This window comes from Xiphophorus couchianus, chromosome 14, assembly GCF_001444195.1.
Source record: "Xiphophorus couchianus chromosome 14, X_couchianus-1.0, whole genome shotgun sequence".
Lineage (NCBI taxonomy): Eukaryota > Metazoa > Chordata > Actinopteri > Cyprinodontiformes > Poeciliidae > Xiphophorus > Xiphophorus couchianus.
In genome coordinates, this window is record NC_040241.1 from 15,971,459 (window position 1) to 15,992,360 (window position 20,902).

The 20,902-nt window shown below is 39.3% G+C and overlaps 1 protein-coding gene across 13 annotated transcripts in view; it reads right to left on the reverse strand.

Annotated features, from left to right (window-relative positions):
* Window positions 1–20,902, reverse strand: part of col25a1 (collagen type XXV alpha 1 chain) — a 200,886-nt gene that overhangs the window by 14,807 nt on the left and 165,177 nt on the right. For 9 of the 13 annotated variants that reach the window (XM_028038393.1, XM_028038386.1, XM_028038394.1 and 6 more), the window contains 17 exons: window positions 15,969–16,001; window positions 14,332–14,367; window positions 11,126–11,170; window positions 8,103–8,165; window positions 5,342–5,410; window positions 4,706–4,750; window positions 4,265–4,309; window positions 4,008–4,085; window positions 3,661–3,684; window positions 2,797–2,841; window positions 2,614–2,658; window positions 2,241–2,321; window positions 2,076–2,138; window positions 1,877–1,927; window positions 1,658–1,684; window positions 437–517; window positions 91–126 (listed from right to left, as the gene is read on the reverse strand). In XM_028038393.1, the coding sequence (XP_027894194.1) occupies window positions 91–126; window positions 437–517; window positions 1,658–1,684; window positions 1,877–1,927; window positions 2,076–2,138; window positions 2,241–2,321; window positions 2,614–2,658; window positions 2,797–2,841; window positions 3,661–3,684; window positions 4,008–4,085; window positions 4,265–4,309; window positions 4,706–4,750; window positions 5,342–5,410; window positions 8,103–8,165; window positions 11,126–11,170; window positions 14,332–14,367; window positions 15,969–16,001 (867 nt within the window). The remainder of the gene's footprint in view (window positions 1–90; window positions 127–436; window positions 518–1,657; window positions 1,685–1,876; window positions 1,928–2,075; window positions 2,139–2,240; window positions 2,322–2,613; window positions 2,659–2,796; window positions 2,842–3,660; window positions 3,685–4,007; window positions 4,086–4,264; window positions 4,310–4,705; window positions 4,751–5,341; window positions 5,411–8,102; window positions 8,166–11,125; window positions 11,171–14,331; window positions 14,368–15,968; window positions 16,002–20,902) is intronic. The other 4 variants (XM_028038391.1, XM_028038397.1, XM_028038392.1 and 1 more) reach the window with 3 other exon arrangements.

Consider the following 20,902-nt stretch of genomic DNA (forward strand, 5'->3'; position numbering starts at 1 on the left):
AAAAAAACTGAAGGGAAAAATTGAACTTCATGGAGGGAGAGAGAAAGAAAGATGTTGGGTGGTGAAGCCCCTTGATCACATGACACTCACCCTAATTCCGGGCTTGCCGTCCAAGCCGGAGGCTCCCTGTGAGGTTATGGAGGTATGAGTGACATGAACAAGGCGGGATTAGTACCAGATGAACACTGTTATTAGGACAGGTTGATGGCAGGGTTCACAACAAACTAAATCACAGGGAGCTTTGGCTAAGGTGCTCAGTCCAGGCAAATGAAAATGAAGACAGAACGTGGACAAGGCACTTTGGACACACGCATGTACACGCAAACTCACGTAAACAAACATATATGTGCAACTAGTACCTTGATAAAATAAAATGAATATTCTAAAATAGAAGTGAATTTTCTTAAAAGATTTTTTGTACTACTGCTCAACTCACAGGGAGACCCATATGTCCACGATCTCCTTTGTGTCCCGGTTCCCCTCTCATGCCCTTTAGTCCGTGCAAACCAGGTTCTCCCTACAGAGAGTCGAAGTAGAAGATGATTACGCAAAGCTGATGTTTAACACCTTCCTGCTGCTTAAAACGTTGAACTCTATGTCGCCTAAAAATCTAAAATTGCAATTCATTTTGATGTGATTTTAGACTAAAACAAAGCGGTGCACAGATGTAAAATGGAAGGATGTTGGAAAATAAAAATCTAAATATTCGGTCTTCGTTACTCAGACAACCCAAAAAGCAATAGTTTAATGCGAGAATGGAAATGCACGACACAACTGCAGACCTCCCGACATACCAAGATAAGCAACACATAACCTGACAGGCTGTGCAAAGAGAGAATTTCACAAAGAAGCAGACAAGAGTTGTTATAGATGGTTGTAGCTGTGGGACGGAAGGATTTTGGGTAGAGGACTGTGTTGCAGCTCATCTGCAGAAGACTGAAGAACAGTCCTGTATCCGCTTTAGACTTTTACAATATTAAAGAAGATCTACCACAATAAGGCATTTCTAAACTCACGCTCAACCACACATTAACCTAGTCAGTCGAAAGGCTTGAAAACATCAAATGAGAAAGACATTAACAACAATAAGACCAGAAGAGCTAATTAATCTGTAGTGAGTAATTATGTATTTTCTTGTAAGCAAGAAGGCTCCTCACAGGGAGCCTTCAGATGGACAAATAAGTGCAAAATTATCTATACCCTTGTTAGTATAGATAGCCCTATTTAATTACTAATTGAAGTAATTAAAGTACTTCAATTATTTTAATTGAAGTAATGTTTTGAAGTGGCCAAGGTAGAGTATTGACAGGAATCTGACAAAAAAAATCATTCAGGGAGGTAAAGAGTAGAGTTGGGTTTGAGACCTTCCAACCTTAAAGACTTGGGAGGTAAATTCTCAAAATACCAGTGAAAACTTGGAGAAAGCTGCTCGGCAACAACAAGAAGGGTTTTACAGTTGTAATGCAGAGGAACGGTTTATTATTGAAAGAGGTACAAACAATTTTCCACATGCCACTGTACATTAAAAAGTACAGAGAGATCCCTGCTGCATTTCAGCACAGGTTTCTGGCTGAAAGAAACTAATATCAGTGTAGAAATTTGCCAGGGGTATGAACATTTTCACTGTATCTCTTAATGTATTTTAAACAACATTTACCTTAGGCCCCGGGAAGCCATGGGGTCCCTGAAAAACATTCGAAAGGGACACTTTAGGTCAAAAGGTAACTACGTGGTGCGTGAATAATGAAGTCATTTGTTGATTTAGGAGCATCAGAAGATTTTCTCTTGAAGAAATAAGCAAACCAGAAACAAACAGGGTTTGCCTTATATATTTGGTTCAGGGAAAAAGAAAATACTACAAAACCCCCAAACTCACCATGGGTCCCGAGGGCCCGTGAGGTCCCGGTGGCCCTGGAGGGCCAGTTATCTGAAAATGTAAAGAAATTACAAAAATAAATCCTCAAATGAAAACCTTACTCTCACTCTATTTCATGATAACAATAGTTCCCTGCATGTTTGGCTATAAAAAGCTCCAACTCTATTTAATGCATTTTTATTATCGATACGTTACTCACAGATGGACCTTGTGGACCTGGAAGTCCTGGATCTCCTTTGTCTCCTTTTGCTCCGTTAACGCCCTGTTATGAACAAGCATTATGAGGTGAATTGTTTGAACATGTTGAATATAGATACGTTTTAAGAAACCTTTGTTACTCCAATAGTGTGTGTGTGATTCTTACAGGTAAGCCAGTTAAACCAGTGCTTCCCTTCTCCCCTGACGCTCCGGGCATTCCCATGTCTCCCTTGGAACCTTTATAACCCTGAGAGAGGTCACACACGCGCACACACGCCCAGATGATTCAGTTTTAATTCATGATCCTTATTACAAACTTCACTTATTCATGTTCCAGAGCAGGTTCAGAGCAAGTTGTGCAACAGAGACCTTAACGCAACCCGCGAAATCTTTACATCTAACCAGTTCTATTTATTTACATAAGTGGACTTCTTGCACAGAATGTAACATTTGGTTTGTAATTCACAATACTATTTTATGCGCAAAATGTGTGCAAAACCACATTTGGAGCTTCTGTCTGAGTAAAGCGATCTACTCACTCTCTCCCCATCGAGTCCAGGAAGACCGGGCAGACCGCGATCTCCCTACAACCACACAAATAGACAGCATTGTTGCAAAAATAACACACACTACAATTAAATGTTTAGATCTTGCACAATACGCTTTACGCCACATCACGTGACACCTGAATTAAGATTTAGACATGAGGGTAAAAATGCCACCTTAAAGCCTGGTGGTCCTATTGGTCCAGGTGGCCCAGGAGGACCCTGTACAAAAACAGTGACAGAAACCAATGGTGATTCCATTCGGCTCTGAGAATAATCGCTATTATCTTCACAAGATATTTGCACCATCATAACAGTTTTTAAAAGGAAAAAACACTATGAGAATGATGATTTAGTTTGAGTAGAACTACATTAGAAGTCAGTCTCACACCGTGAATGCTGAAGTGAGAGACACATGCAAAGAGTGAATTACAACCACAAAAATCACATTTGGATGTTAGAATGTAGATGCTGTTTTATTGTGTTATAAATAGCCCATATTCTGCCACTTAAAACAAAAGAAAACATTTTTAAACCCATCTGGCATGGTTTTTTAATTTGTAAATATCTAAAATAAGTTTGACATGTTCTTGAAATTGGCCTGTTTGCAGAAGCAAAAGTTTAAAAGAAACTTCATTGCAAAATTTGTCAAGTAATCAGAAAATCAAAAATTATATTTTTTGCTCACGTACTTAGATGTAATTGCCTGAATGTATTTTATTTCTAATTTCTTGCAACTAGATAAAAAAAACTAATTATTATTTTAAAATACACTTTTCAGACACTTAGTTTACAGACCGTTACACAGAAACACAGCAGTGACACAGGACAATGCTTCATTCACTGTAAAGCAAACACACTGCTGGACGTATGAACACGCACACACACACACACACACACACACACACACACACACACACACACACACACACACAGGGCCGTGCAAACCAGTGCTGGTGTGGCGTCGGCTCCATGCTGGGACAAAGATGGATCAAACGTGATGATGACACAATACACAGAATATACACACAGCCTATTTACCGTGACTGTAATAGTGGTAATCCTCTGCAGTGGGCCGAAAGAGTGGGAACGGAAAGCAGGTAAGAGATAAGATTACACAGGTCACTTGAAACTGTTGGGACAACACGTTTCTTCAGTTGAGCTTAAGATACTTTTTCTTTTTATCTGACACATAAGCAAAGGCCAAGTGACAGAAACTAGAGGTTATCTTTACAGGAAAATATTGGTGTCAGCATGGCATGATGGAGCATTAGGTATACTTCAGTGAGAGGCCAAGGCAAACAAAAAGTTATCTTTCATTGTGCTCTCTCCTCTGGTAGACATGAGAGGGGATAACAATGTACCAGTTAGGCAATAACATGTCTGACCTGCAAAGCTTCTTCGATGTTTCCATTGTAGTCAATGATTTCAGTGGCTCCTCTGTCTCCTTTCTGCCCGGGAGGACCCTGCAACACACCAAGAACCACATATCAACATAAAGGACACGTCCTAATTTCAGCCCCACTGAGAGGTCATTTCTGCCCCCTAGTGGTGAGCAGTTCTTAGGAAGCAGCATCATACAGTTTGAGTCAAAGCATGCACAATTACTAAGTGAACAATTTAAGGAATTGAAATAAGTGCTTACTTTTGGGCCAATAGATCCCAAATCTCCTTTATCTCCAATATCCCCCTTACATGAAACAACAAACACAAATTTACATGTGTACAAGTCTTATTAGGGAAAATAAATAAATCAAAAGCCTTATGAGAACTTTTTATGAGAAGGAATGAATCATAATATAGGTTTACAAATGATCACAAGAGTGGAATTAAAAAGCAACAGCACAAAAGTGAAAATGTGATGATGTTTGCATTTATACATACATTTATCTTTGACATTTCTTTCTAAAACTTTTATTTATGTATATATATTTATATATTTTTAAGAGCTTGGCCTTTAAAATTGTCAGCACTTGATAATATTCAACCTCGTTCCACATTGTTACCAGGGGTACCAAAAGCTAGGAAAGGTGCTGTGAATGTCTGCTATTCATGAAATCAAAGAAAGCATCTGAGCCGTACTCACCTTTGACCCTTTAGGTCCAGGCATACCAGATTCTCCTTGTGAACCCTGCCAAGGATAGTAAAATAAATTAAACTATACATCTCAAGTATTAAATTACTTGAAGCGGACATCTGATCATCCACCTCCCAGACTCCTCCTGGGGAACCAACACCTAGGTTAAAAACAAAGCTTAAAAACAAACATCTTATCTTGTTACTGCTGAGCAACAGAGGATGTGTTTATTTGAACACTCTCCCTAACTAATCCTGGGTTTAACTTGGGGCTTCTAACAGGATATGTACCAGAGTCATCTGAGTCCTCTAAGTTTAGACTGCAGCTTACGCTACCAGCAGGGTCAGTGGCAGACATAAACAAAATGGGGAACTCATTTAGAGTCGGTTTACGTAACTCCAACACCTTAAGATCCTAGTAAGTAATGGTAATGATTGTTAAAACAGCTTTCTTCTTTGGGAAAAAAAAGTTAATTTCTTAGTGTGTTAATAAATAATAAGTTCGACTTTTCAGGATTTGAAACAGGATAACTGCTGTTTTCAGAAGGAATACTCTAGATGGCAGCAAAGTCACAAATATGAGCCTGGATCATCCTGCCATCCGGTCAGATGGTGGGGATCGTGCATGTGTGCTTCATATCCTCACCTTTGGCCCAGCAGGTCCGATTTCTCCTCGATCACCTTTTCCTGCTGGTCCGTGGTCACCCTTCTCACCCTATTAAGACCAAAACACATGCTGTTCATAAGACGTTCACTGGCAGAACAACAAAGAGCGATTGAATAAAACACACGGGTGTTTTTATAGGTGGGAGAACAGCTTTAGAAGAGGGAAGTCCAACAGTCCTCATGGGACTATTGGACTGTTGAACTCTGCATGTCTCAGATGTGCTCCAACACAACTGAATCAAATGGATGAATTACTTCATCTTCAAATGGATAAATTACTGCTGACCTAAGTCTTCTAGGTCAGCAGTGGCGCGCTCAGAAACTGTTCACTTGATTTAGTTTTGTTGAGTCAGAGAAACACCAGAAACATGAAGAGTCCTGGTGTTCGAGGATCATTATGCAGCAATAATACGTTGTTTTGTTTGATTGTACGTTCATTTACAACCACACAAACTTTTGCTTTTTTTTTTACACTTTCTTTCCAAGCAGTCAGTCTTTCCTGAAACCTTTTAAAATGGTCTTGATGGTCTCTTGTTCTCCAGACTTTCTGAAGGCCTTTTAATATTCTTTGAATTTTGGCTATTTTTGCTTTTTACTATTATTTAGTTCAGTTCTTGCATATATATTTGATCAGGAGGGCATATTGTCTAGTATGTGAAAAAATAAATGCAGGACAAACTACAAATTGGTTAAAAGGGCATCTACAGCCAATTAATGTCTGGATTTTATGTTTCTCAGCCACAGGAAAAAATCCAGTAAAGATATGATGCAGGATACATGATCCTCCAGTTGATCTTGCTCCAGCTAACAGCTCTATTTAAACCACATTAGTGGTAAAGTACTATTCTCTGTTCATTTTATCTCTAGGATTTTCAATAGATTTAACTTAAGAAATACAAAATTCTGTCTTTGCATGCATTAATCACAAAGACTGCTAGCAGCTAATTTTCCAAATAAACAATTTGAAGGTATTATCTTCTTGGTGCTTCATTAGAAGGCAGCTGAACTGCTTTTTAAAGGTATTTTATGTCTCATCCAAAAGGCTTCAGCTCTTCAGAGGTTCCTCAGAATTCAGCTTAGAACTCACTAAACAACGATTTTTCAAGGAAAAGTGAAACATCTTCAAGAATCAACCACCACCAGCCCTGCATCTATCATACAGCCATCGACATTACCTGGTAATCATCACTTATTGGACCTGTTAAAAACCAGCTATCGTCCGTGGCTACTGACCTCAATAACCAACTTCGCCGTTGCCAGAAGATGTCACAAATGTTTATATTGTGTTTTATACTTTTGTAAGTTTTTTCTGGAAACCAAAATTGGTCTGGTAGCTCTCCTTTATGAGCCATGCGACTGCAAGAGAAACTGATAATTATGGTAGTTTTTCATCACAGTGGCAGCTACAAAATAACCTCACTGCACGTCTGCTATGGAAGTTCTTGACACTGGACAAAACAAATTGACTACATAGAAATGGTGACTCCTGCGGTCTTCTTGTTTTGAGACTAAAAATACAGCCTCCAGTGTTGCCAGCATATTTGTTATATTTGTATAATAATAGATGTGTAGTAGTCTATAAGTGTTCAGTCTCCATAGCGGGAACTTCCTCTTCTGGTGTAAGTCTCCACCTACAGTTTTAACTTAGATATGCAGCGTCAGGACATAGGTTTAGCACACCCACCCATTGGTGGTGCATGTGAAACTGATGCCAGCTACAGCGGCATGTACAGGTTACTGTTGGTCAAATCCATGTGTTATCCATTTTGTTCCCAAGCACACCGCGTTCCGTGCATCCTCAGAAGTTGGGAGCATATCCCCTCCAAAACAAAGGGACTATTATCATCCACACATCATTGAATCCTCAAGTTCACAGAAAAGGAGAAAAAAAAAAACCCAGAATCCTCGTATGTGGAGCTAAAGCCTTGTAAATAATTATGTTTTTTCAGCAGCCAAAAAGGTAGCTGTGGAACTGAAACCTTCTACAACTTTACAAAACCTGTGTAAATTGTTAGAAGGAAGGATCAAACTAAAGGGAAGTAAAGGATGACTCATGACTTTTACGTCGTAGATATTTTTGGAAAACAGTTGCACCCTTAAAAATGAGGTAACAACCCCAGTTTAAGTTGATGAGAATACACAAGTTCTGCAAAGTTTTTTTTTTGGTCATACTGAAACATTGCACTAGTTGTCCAGCACACAGTATAAAGTAAAACCTTGTGGCACAGTTGTTGTTGGCAAAAAAGGGGAAACCTCTCTGCACCAGATCATCTTCCAAGAGAGTAAAATCAGCAGCTACAGAACAGAACTCGCAAAGCCCTTATTTATATGTAATTTAATTGTAATAAAACCGAGTTATGAGTGTCCCACTGCAGTTCTGCCTTTAGTTCTCCATAAAACTAACAAAATGTTGCTCAAAGCAGTAGAGGGTGATGCAAAGAGAATACATTCTGATTATCAAAGCACTGCAAGCTGCCTGATGTTTGGATCATCACCCCTGGCCCCACAGAAGGATAATGTCATGACTCAAAGGAAGCAGTAGAGGATTAGCTCATTCTGACCGCTTCAGCCTGACATTTAGTGGAGACAGAGTTTTAATAACATCGGTGACATGACAATACGCTATCCACTGTTCTGTTAGCACAGTGTTATTAAAATCTGTCAAACAAGTCGCATCTGATTCGTCGTCGATCACTGTCACAACACGAAGAGGATCAGTCAGGAAAACTAATGTCACTCACTTTAGTTCCTGGGAGTCCTGGAAGTCCTGGTTCTCCCTGGGGGCCGAGGAATCCTGGCTCACCCTGAAAAACACCCAAAAGAAGAAAAAAAAAAAAACAACAACAAACAAAAATAGCTATTACTCACTTTTCCACTGGGCATTTCTAATGAGCGCTAAACAGCACACGCAAGATGAGTGACCAAATACATTCATAAGGACAGGCATGCACTTACTGCTGCTCGCACACCCCCACGTGCACACAAGCAGACTGAGGATTGCATGCATCAATCACAATGACAGGCAATTTGTTAATTGCTCCTTAAGTTTCACATATACTAACATTTTTCTTTCTCATGAGCCTGAACATATGATATGACGGGCCTTAGCAGAAACTCATCAAGACCCTAAGAAATGAGGTAGAGTGTGCAAAAAAAAAAAAAAAAAAAAAAATGCACTTCACGTTTTTATCCAGCTTCCAGTATGAGGTGTGATGCTGCACTGGATTTGTACCGCATTTGGTTCTAAAGCAGCAACCAAAATCCCTTCTAGAGTGCTTCAGGTGCTCAGGAAGCCCTCGATGAAGTGATGGGCATGTAGTTCTCTAAGTGTTAAACCAAATAGCAAAGTATGCGGAGGAAGAATAAAGGGCAAGGCCAGCTCAGAACCTGTTAAAGTGCCATGTTAGCAGAACTTTTTAGAATCACATCAAACATGCAGGCCTGCTAAGTAAAAACAGGAGTGTACAAAATGTAAAACGAAAGTTTTTGGGTTTTTTTAACAAGCCGAACACGTTGCAGGCACATAAAGAAAAGGGAGAGAGAGAAGCACAAACGAAAAACAGGAACAAGCATCAGCATCATGCCTGTGTCAGCATTCACAATTTAAACACATTATTTTTCAAGCCAATGGTCCTGAGATACGTTAATGTGACTACACTAACATGAGAAGGTTATTAAGTGCTGGTTGCATGTTTAGCTCCTGTGCTATTGCTTTCCAAATCAAAAAGAAAAAAATTCTAAAGATGTGACTAAACTTCCTCCCCTAAACGACAAGGATTAAACTGGGGTTCTGTGGACAGTTTATGAGAACCTAATGTCTCAAAATCCAGATAACTTTCTGAAGATCTAAATTTAATTAAGCAGTGTTCCTCAAAGGAGGAAGCTGAATGGATGGGGGAGGGGTTCAAAACCAAAGTGGATTTCTAGGATCTGGAAACAATTTCAAATTATTCAAATCTCAAATATTTCACAGCTGTGAACGAGAACCCTCTATTTTATAGACCTTTAAACTGCTGCCATATTTGCCTTACATGGACATTTACACTGATGACTAAGAGTGTAACGAGATCTCATGGCACGCCATCGCATTAAGTCTTTTCAAAGTGAAAGCCTTCTTGAAAATGAGTGAGAAATTGAAGTAGGAAACAAAGCAGTTTTCTTTTATTGCCAGAGAACAATGTTCAGTTTCTACAACTGGCCTTTAGGGGGAACAGCTCCACCTGAGCAGCCAGGTGTAGCTGGCACCAAGACATTGCTGATGTAAATCGGTGAACAGAAACCAACAAACTTTCTCAAGAGCTGGTGATCTTACAATTTAACGGAGGAATGGAAAAGAACAGGAAAGTGACTCACCAGAGTTATTTTAGTGTCTGATTTTTAATGAGACCAGTCGATGTCTCGCTCATAATGTTGGCAGTGCTGGCTGATCATTCGCCATACCATACTCTTACAGTTTTCTGTCTTTTTTTGTAATTCTGAAGCCGATAACGTATGCTGTAAGAAAATGTCACGTGACTTCAATAAATGTCTGTCAGCAGAAGGTAATTTAGTGTCGTTTTGCTTTTGAAAATGCTCAGTTACCTAGAAAATAAGCAGATATGTCGTGGTAAAGTACATAAGTGTCAACTGTAGGACAGCACACTCAAACCATCACCATTTTGTGAGGTACACACATTGTGTTTTCACATAAATATAAATAAATAATCAAATAAATTTTTAGGGGGAAAAAAACATCTTTAAAAACTATAACTAATATGACACAAAAGTCTGTTTGAAACAAACATCTGTTTGTGAAATTCTTTTTAATGACTAAATTTTCACCCCTGCTGAAGACATTCTGAGAGTTATCCACTCTAGGTAAGTTGCTAACTGCGTAAAACCTATCCCTTTCATGCATGAATTATGATCCTTTGTGTCAGAATTTTTTTTCCATTTTTTAAACATTTTTTCTTAAGGCATAAAAAAAGGTAGGAACATATTTTTGTAAAAATAATTTTTTATTTTTTTTTATTTTTATGTGATCAATTGTAATTTTGTCCAAATACAAAGTTGTTATTTGAAAAATACATCAGTAGTATTGTCCCTTAGGGGTTATCTGATGTCCCAATATTTTTTTTACTTGCAAGAGTCGTCTATAGTAGAAGGAGGACCGGGTCGGTTCTCATGCTTTTTTGTCTGTCGGCCATATTGTATTTAACAAAAATAATTTCTTGCATTTGCAGCTGATGGCCAGTAGTTGATGGTATATTTTATGATGCATTAGTGTCCACTTCAGTGGTCTGTGTGCATTTATAACATAAAAATCCACAGGAAGCACAAGAAAATGGCTTTTAGATAGCTGTCCACTGTAGTGACCACTATGTATGAAAGGGCTATCCTTAGATCTCAAATTGAAAGCATCTGAACAAACTCGTCAACAGCAGAATTTCCAGACTCTCCACATTTTCAGGAAGTGGGCTAAAGCTCTTAAAAACGGATATTATTCACAAATTCGTAATGACACAATTATCCTGCACAAATTTAGCCCTAAAATCCAAAGTTTTTACTGCACTTGAAGGTAGTTCTGCAGCTCCTGCAGATGGAGCACTCAAGTCTGCGGGCAAATCCCTCAAAGGACGGAAAAAGCAAGATCGCCAGACCTCAGTGCCATGACAATGGGTGAGCTGAGTTGCTCTGAGCTCTCTCAGACGGGCAGAAGCGGATGGACACGGACAACACCGGGTGGACATGACTGAGAGGGGGATGAAGACAGCAAAGCAATTACCTTTATCCCTGGGAGTCCAGGCAGCCCTGGAAGTCCTGGCTCTCCCTACACAGGAAGAGTGCGACATGTTACAGCCAAGCCAAGCTAAGCTGAGTCAAGCCTCATTTGTAGGCTCATTGGGGTTTTTATTAGCTCTACACGTTATTTCCTGTTTTTATTTTCGCTGGCTATCGAGTTGCCGCAGCTCTGGAAAGCAGTCTCCTGGCTTGAGTTGACTGTCATTTGCTTGAATGGGGATGGGAGCATTAGCAGAACAGAAGGCACATGCATCTTTTTTTAAATACTAGCTCATGCAGCTGTAGCTTGACAGTCTGATTAGTGCTTGTTATAACACTCAACCCTTCACAAGGAGCAGCAGAGTTTCAGTTTGAAGATTTTATTGGTTCAGACAGGTGTGAAAAGTCCTGGTTTCTAAAAAGGAAAAACTGTCAGATATGTTGGGTTACGGTTGCAGAAGCTGTTTGGGAGAGCTGCAATGACTTGTGGATCATTAGAGTCTGGCAGCGTGGGAAGGTCCCATTTTACCCAACTTTTCTGTTACAAAAAAAGTCAAAAACTCCAGAAGTTTGAGCAACGAACCCAGTATGAGATCCAACTTTAGGTAATAAAAAAAAGACCCCCAAAAATTCAGAGGTCATGTCCTTTCTGAGGCATCTGTGAGACTTCAAAGATAAAAATTTGGACTGGGAATAATTTAATGCTCAATTAGGCCCCTTGTATTTATGGCTTCTGAAAAAGAAATGATTAGTGCTGCACGAGAATGATCGACTTTAACGACACTTGAGGGATCAGAGAGAAGGCTGTAAAGTTACTTTGTGGCTTATGAAAGGGACTGTAAATTAGTGAATAAAAGTCTTTCTTGTGGACAAACACTTTACCAGCAGTTATTGGCAATCAGCCAATGGGAAATTTCTTTATCCCTGGATTTCTAAAGATGATTGGAGATAGTTTTTGATGTTTCTGCAAAAACAGGTTGAGTATGAAATAGTCGAGAAAATAAGACAGTTTGCGTCTCATCTGCAGCATCAAATATCAAACTGGTTTGCAAGAAAAAGGAAAAATATAACAAATTATATAAGTGCAACACACAGGATTTAAAAAGTGACAGAATTTCAGTTGCAGTCAGGTCTTTCTGCTTTTCCATAGTTTTAATCACAATGACTTACAATGCCTAGCAGAGATATTCGTACAGTGCTTTGCCCTTCAACTAAACCCATTCAACAATTTGTTACATTACAACTATAAACTTGGATGCACTTAATTGGGATTTCATGTGATAGACCAACACAAAGTAGTGGAGCATTTTCCACTACCTCGAATGCTCCACTTCAAAGTAGTGGAGCATTTTTAAGTAAACAGAAACATTGTGTGGAATATATTTGTATTTATTGCCTTTGAGTGTGACTTTCTCCTCCTCCAGCGTTTCACATGTACAGACTGATATTTTTGCCCATTATCTGACAATGACCTCTAGCTCAGTCAGATTGGACAAATAGCATTAGTCTTCATATCACATCACATTATTCTCCATTTTAGCTCTGTTTGTATGTTTAGGGTTGTTGTCATCCTGGAAGGTGAACTTCCACCCCAGTTTCAATTCTTTTCAGGTGTTTCTCAAGGATTGCCCTGTAATTAGCTCCATCTATCTTGCCATCAGTTCTGACCAGCTTACCTGCTGAGGAAAAGCATGAGTAGTCTGCACTGACACTCTGCTCAATGCAAACACAAACTGGGCTGGGATAATAGGGCCAGCCAACAGAATAGGGTCAGACAAGCCCTAGATGGACCCTTTAGTGAAAAAAGGCGTCTAAATGAATTCGTGATTAACAGGTTTCTCTGGCACTTCAAATGCAATCCGTTGAATGAGGTTTGCTTGAATAGAGACCCATCTAAAACCTGCAGGACAAGGGTTGAGAACCACTGACCTGGTCTTGGGCAAACATCAAAAATATTCCTTTTGGTATTCTTCTTGCTGCTTTTTAATAAAGGCCAGATTTGTGAAGTAATCTGGTAACAGACTCTCCTACCTCGGCTATGGATCTTTGGATTTAAATGGATGACCACGTCTTGGTAGGTTTACAGAACCAAACTTGTTCTATTTTCAGATAATGCAACGAACAATGCTTTATGAGATGTTGAAAGCTTGGGATATGTCTTTGATTAGTACTTGTCCAAGGAGGGTTGATCATTCAATAATGTTCTCTAACAAATGTTTGAGGCCTTAACAGTTGTATTGATATTGAATTACTGCACAGTGGGGTAGTTGTTTCAGTTGTCTTGCAGGAAGAAGTTCCCAGATTTAAATCCTGGCATGGGTTTAAAATGTAGTAAACACATTCTTTCTGTGCATAAAGGGGCTCTTTCTGGGTACTCCAGCTTCCAAAAACAGGCATGCTAATTACTCCTGTGCCCTTAGCATTCAGTGTATGTGCAGGCGTGTTTGTCCTGTTTGTCTCTATGTTACCCTTTAATGGACTGGTTACCTGTACAGGATGAAGCTCACTTCTCACCCAATGGCCACTAAAGATGTGCACCCTCCAGATAATTGGTTGTCCTGGATTTCTGTACTTTTGACATCACAGTCATGCAAAACTTTGTGCTGGTCTATGAAACCCACCAAAATACAATTTTCTTTTTTCACATATCGTGGAAAAGTTTAAGGGTGCAAATAAAATGACAATAAAATACATTAAGGCTTGGGGTGATGCGATTAGCCAAAGTTTTGCAAAGCACCTTAGTTTGTTGCCTCTCAAGGCAATAAACATGTAGACAAGTTGCCAATGCTTTTCAGTTGCACTGAAGCAAAGCTATTTAATGCAAGAATCTGGTAAAGTTAGACAAACCTAAATAAATCCTAAACAAAAAGGGAAACATACCCACAAATGTTAGTATGGTTTCTGAGAGGTTGTAATGCCTGAAAACTGAATCACAGCTCTACAATAGTCAATCATCTTTAAGTGTCAGATTTAACCGAGCCTTTCTAATGTAGAAAACATATTTTGCACAACAGACTCCACTAGGCTTTGAGATAACCAACCTTTATTTGAAATATCTTGGAATAAAAGCTTCCCCTTCTATTGAGTACGTCTAGGTATGGGCATTGACACTGCGAACAGACATATCAGTATGCACAGACAGAACTTGTCTGTTGCAAGTTTCCGTTCATTCGTGAAAATATTTAATTTAGAAGAAATAATAATGATTACCTTCTGTCCACTCCGTCCAGGTTCTCCCGGTTCGCCCTGTAAGACATAAAACTGTGTTCTTCTCAGCTGCTTCATTTATACACCATCTTAACCAGAACTGCAAGGCATTTATCCAGAACGTTTCTAGTGTTTCTGACCAATAAAAGTAGATTTAGACAAAAGACCATATTCATATAAACAATTACTCGGAGATCCACAGATCAGGGCCTCTTGAGAGTTTTGTCCAAGAGAAATGTGAAGAGCTAGATTCGAACTGACAACCTTTCAACTAACACACCAAATTATGAGTCATTCAGACATAAAAGTCTCCTAAACCCAAGAGATCAATCAATGGTTTTAATGTGGACTATAAGGCTTTTCACCCAGGGCAGGGTTTGTTAGAGGGGTTGTTGGAATTGTCATAAGAATATGACAGTGAAGTTTGTATCCTTTTCACACTAAAATTTAAAGCATATTCAGGTGCTTTAAAGGAATATCTGAACTGAAATTGAGTGAAAGGCAGATCAATTTCAGACAAAAATTTTGCTAAACATGTAGAAAGGCTGTTTCAAAGTGGTTTCATTTTGCCTTTACATGTATGCATTCATGTCTGCTGAATAAATTAGAGATTGCAAGCCATTTCTTAATATTTTAAACAGTCACCTAAGTTAATCTAAGCATTCACTGTTCCTAATTTGGTTGAACAAAATCCAATCTTTTAAATTAACGTTTAGCTTTTGTCACAATAAAACAAAATACTTGACTAAGTAGCTTGTTTATCGACTAAGATGTAATTCCAAGAACAGCTTATTTTGAGCAATTTCATTTCTGCACATTTCTCTTCACATGTAGTTTCAAATTTTACATAAATTTCTCCAGGATCTCTTTGACTCATCGAACATTGCTGGAATGAGAAAAGTTAGGAAAATCTCGTTTTAGTCGCAAGGCAAAAATGAAGCTAGTAGACTGTTTGTACTTGTTATAGTACCGCCTCTGGTCTCACATATTTCCTGACAAATATATTGCACCTTTGAATTCCAGCCAGAAAAACTAATGACTTCCTTTTTTGTCTCCCGGCAACATGTTTATGTGCTTTTTGGAGGCGTGTGTGCTTCTTCTCAGTCTGGCAGCACATTGTCACATTTTTCAGTGTACAAAGAGTCTGATCATGACACTGTATGTATCTGACTGGACCAATGGCTGCTTGGTGGGATCTTTATTGTTGCCTGATTGGTTGCCATAGTGTAGCAGCCATGGAGCCAATAGGATTACAATATATCTCAAAGTGTTGCGGTAAGGACACTCTTCCTTCAAATTATCCTATGACCAAACTGTGAAGGTGTGTGAATTAAGTACGACTTCTGCGACGAGGCACCCATGACACAGATATGCCACCATAGCCATAATGAAGTACAGCAACCTCTGAAGGTGAGTTTTACAAGTGTAGTTTCCGGTCATGGATCTCTAATGCTCCATCACACACTGATGATGATGTAACAATCCACAGAGTTATCTTTCACTTTGTGATTAGGTTTTTATGTTGTGCAGCAGTCTTAGTCTGAAGTGAAGTGTTTTTAAAATGCAACTAGTCCAACTGAGAATCACTAATAGGAGCCACACTAAAAACAAAACGTAAAAAGAAATTGTTTAGGACTTACCTTGATGCCTGCTGCAGAGGAGCCTGCATCACCCTAAGGTAAAAAATACAAAAGAATATATGAAGAGATGACACAGAAACCCAGATGTACGATTTTATTTTATGCATCACTTTCTGTAAAGTTAAAACAGAGGAATGTTTGTATCAGCGAAATGGTTCTAAAAGTGATTTCAAAAAGGCGAATTCTCTGAACAATGCTGAATAAAATTACAAAACAGCTGCATTTTTGTGGTGAAAACTGCAAGGAAATCCAATTAGAAAGAAGGCTGTTTGCTGTTTTAAACAATGAAAGCAGCATTTACCTTCCCACAGCCCTCTGATACAGCATTTAAAGAGGCTTCAGAGCTGGAAATCATTTCAGTGTTTAAAATGTCAGAGCGCAGCTGCTTCACAATCGTGACATGAGAGGTGAAATCTAACACTATAATAGAAAAATCCACAGTAAAGGAGGTTAGAGGCTTGATAGATGTACTGTAACCATTCAAAATGTACATTTCTCCAGGTAATGCATTGAACTGGATGGAGACAGAGCTACTTATGTTGCGTTTTTTTTTCTCCTTCCAACAACGTCGTCCAGACATCCAGAAGCGAGGCCCTCTGCTACGCATCGCATTACTGCTGCAGTGTACAGTTAAAGCAGACATAAAACAAGGGGCCAATAAGTGTAATTATGGGCGGTTGGTGGGAAAACGGAGCAGGGAGGAGGAGACTTGGTGCCTTCAGCTCTGGTGCGGACTCTGCGGTTTCACTACACATACGCCTCACGCTCAGAAGTCACAGCAGGAATGCATCTCGCCCTCAGCTTTTTATGGGAATCATTATGATGCACAGCACACAAGTCAGTGTTTAATTGAAGCTCATTTTCCTTGCCCCCTCTTCACAACAAATTGCGCTACTACAGTATTTGCAGCAGTGCTTCCTTTTTGCACACTCCGGGATGCCTCTGTGATCATCTCAAAACATGCTATTCCAACCTATGAGCCTTTATTTGACATTGCATTCGGGCGTGTAATCAAATTTTAAGTGAATGCATTTTTGCATTTTGCAGCAAAACCCAGTTCACTGTGATCCTATGCGTGAAAAAAAGGAATTCATACTCTATCAAGCTGAAATGCTCCCCCCCACCTATGCTTGAGGGGTGGATTTCATGCTGTGGTTGACCAAAAACTAATAAAACTTGTAAACTTTATGGAAAGGCGTTATCAAATGTAAAACAAACGTACGTATCAGTGTTGGTTTTCACCTGTTATTAGTTGGCAGAAATATTCACATCTGTATTCCATTGTGACATCTCGTACAACGGAGAAACAAGGAAAGACCTTAACTCGTAAAGCTCATAAGCAAAACATGTTCGCAGTACAAACAATGCTTTTCCCACAATTTATCACAGCAGGCCCACCCTATTGTAGGGGAATGAATTTAAAGGGCACTTTTTACATAAGAAGCCAGCATTTCTCTTGTGGTGGTACCAGAGGATTCTACGCAGGCGATTAACACTTTGCTCCCCCTGCCGCTTCTGTCACGACACATCTAATACAGGCAACACCGAGCTCGAGACCCAGGCGAGAGTTATGACCGTACTTTAATCCCTTCCAAATGTCCGCCGTATGGGATGGAAAAAGCGGTGGAGCTGGGAGGTGAGCTGAGGTGTGGCGGAGAGAGAGTGCTGAAATGTCCCATCTGGGCCAATTACCAAGTGGAGGCTGCAGAACTGCGATTTAACCACAGGGCTGAGTGAGACGGAGAGCTGTCACCGCAACTCCTTCATAATGGGCACCCAGACCTGTCGCCGCATACTGGCATTTATAGATAATAGCCCAAAGGTCTCATAATGCACGCTTGGTAAATCAGGCCGTTTAGCAGCTGTTTGCTTGGATGGCAAGATGCGCAAATGAGATGGAGGGAATTAATTTGGGAGCAGTGAAGCCAGAACTGAGTTGCGACGCAAGTCATGCCACTGCAACCCTCACACATGGATCTTATTCAACGTTATGGCCATTAGAGGAGATGACCAAATCCACTGGCCTCAGCTAAATATCAGCCTCAGTCACTGAACAAGAATATATGTGAGGTTTAGGAGGGCAGAAGGAGCCTGCCAAAATGTTAGATGTGGGCCAGTTCTCAAGATGTTTAGGATGCAAAAATTATTTTGCTACACTGCTCAGAGCCTGAAACTCGTCCCCCAAGTCCCCCCCCAAAAACAAACAAACAAACAAAAAAACCAGGCAACACTTCGACAGGGTTCATTTAGTTCTAAAAACCCTAAATGTTTTTTTTTTTTATCTGCAACTTTTCAAACAAGATGAGCCACAGTTAATTTCACACCTAGTTAAATACTTAGACAGTAAATGGCTCAGAACTAAAGCTTTTAACTGGGGTAATGATTTGTTTTAAATGAAGCCAGAGAAAACACACAGACACAGTTGGAAACAGCTATTTTCTCCACTGATGATGGCAACACAGCACGTATTGTCCTGTGCCTACGCAAAAGACTAACAGTAGTGGAAAACAACAACAATCACCCCAACAATTATGTTTCTTGAAAAAGTATTTCCACATTTTGAACTACTTTACATTTTGGCACGTTACACAAATCAACTTAGATATCTTTTATTTGGATTATTTATCTGTCGACTTGGAAGAAAACTATTAGAAGAACTTTGTTCAGCCTTGTTACTGTGAGGTGCTACACAAATAAACTTGACTAGACTTGTTTTAAGTTTACCACAAGCCATGAGGTGACACAGCAAACATGTAGAAGATGATGCTCTGCTCATTGGAGACCAACATATAACTTTTTTGGCCTGCTATGTTATGGTGGCCATTTTTAGATTCCAAAAAACGAGGACACCTGGCCCTGTCCTGAAAACCATCAATCGTACTCCGTTTACTTCAAAATACGTTTTACTTTTGATATGAACATATTGAAAGTGTGACTTCTCTATGTGGTTAGAAAGAATATTTAAATAATAATTAAAAAAAAGAATTCAAGGAATGTATCGATGTACGATATACTGATGATATATCGTACTGATATTGGTATGGGGCGATGTTTGTCTTTTTTTTAACATATCAGTGTTGGTCTGATAAGTAAAACTAGGTTGATATGAACAGCCAATGCTCATTTCCATCTTGTTGAAGTTTGCGCATAGGTTTCACAAAGGAGACGGAGTTGGATATGCGGTCAGTGATAGTGATACAGCACCAAATTATGAGGTTTTTAACTAATGCTGAGAAGCAATGTAGGTGGTGTAACTTTTATATATGTGATATGATACTGGTTAGTACTGCCATAAAAGCAGTATTAAAATAGGATAGCAATAGTGATCAGTGAGTCCCTAGTTATTTTAGAACCTGGACATTTTCATTAATCAAAGAAAATCGACTGAAAAGTGGACATATCTGGGGATTTGAAGACGTCTGTAACCCTGAACACATCAAGCCATTGTGAAACACGATAGTGGATGCATCATGCTGTGCGGCTGCTTTTTTCATCAACTCTGACAGAAAACCTGGTCAAAGTTGATGGGAAGATGGATAGACCAAAAGGAGGTTCTCCTCCGACAAGTCAAAGTCCAGAAGAAACTTTAATTGAAAATTGAAGTTAAATCTGTGACAAAACATTGACTCGGTGGGCTGCATACAAATGTGAACCACATGTATTTTACATGCAAAAAAGAAAATAAAAATACATTTTCTTTCCAGCATATAATGAGGCAGCAAGGAGTGTTGATTTGATTTTGTTGTAGTGAAGTGAGAAAAATTCAAAGTGTATTCATATCTTTGCATTTTAACTTTGCTAAGAAGGAATAATTAAGAGCTGCTTAGCAGCTAATATAAATCTCTATAAGTCCATGCTTAGTTTGTGTTCACTGATCATCATCTAGTTTATTGCTGCTGTTTTCTAAACTTTTTTCATACAAAATGACATATTTAATATATTAAGTTTTGTCTCCAAAATCTAACTTAGATGTAGCTGACCTCTCCTGTCATTTAGAGCGCTGCCCATACAACAGACCCCCCACCATCTAACCGGTCTCCCCTTGTCTGAGGAAAACTGTGGCCTGACTGCTTACGCTGTCGTTTTCCTCACCGCTCTCTGCTCCCTGAGGTCTCTAAGCTCAACATAACAAAGCGTATGCTGTCTCACCTCTCACTTAGTGTTTCCACATTTTTTCCTGCACTGCGTGCTGTGTATTGTTAACTTTGGCATGCTTAGTCTAGAGGACTGAGGATGCCCTCCGCCCCTCTCATGTCTCTCTATTCTCTGGTTTCTCCAACCAGCGGTGCTACAACAATACCATGGTGGAGGAGCAATTGATCAGACAAAAACCTCTGATGACAGGGGCCCTGCTTGAGCATACATTTTCTTCTCCTGAGCTGAATTTCAATCTGACATATGTTAAACTCATCTGAAAGTATCTTGATTGAGGCTATTCTTTCCATATGTTGTGCGCTACGTTAAATAAAACATCTAACCTGATGTTGACAGATTGAGATGAGGTAATCTTATCCATCTTAACCTAAACACTCTACTACAGTGGTCCTAAAAGGTGAGTAAAAAAATTCAGAGTTTTGTGGTGTAAAAACATAAGCTTAGTTTAAAATATCTTAACACTTTAATGCGATCTGTGCACTGTAAAATTCAACTGAAATCAGAGGAAACATATAAAAAATTAAAAAAGGTAAAACAATCTGGTTTCATGACTTTAAATAATATTTTCTTGAAGTGCCTTCAGATTAGATTTAGCTTTAGGATTTAGTCTTCTTGAATTTATACTTGACATCATTTATCGTAAATCTGTCTACGCTGAAAAAATGTTTTATCTGGTCTTGAAGGATTTTTCTAAAATGAGCTGATTAGTCTCCTTTAGCTAGCTTCAAGAGAACCAAAATTTAACATTTAGGGGGGGGGGGGGGGATTCCCAAATGTCT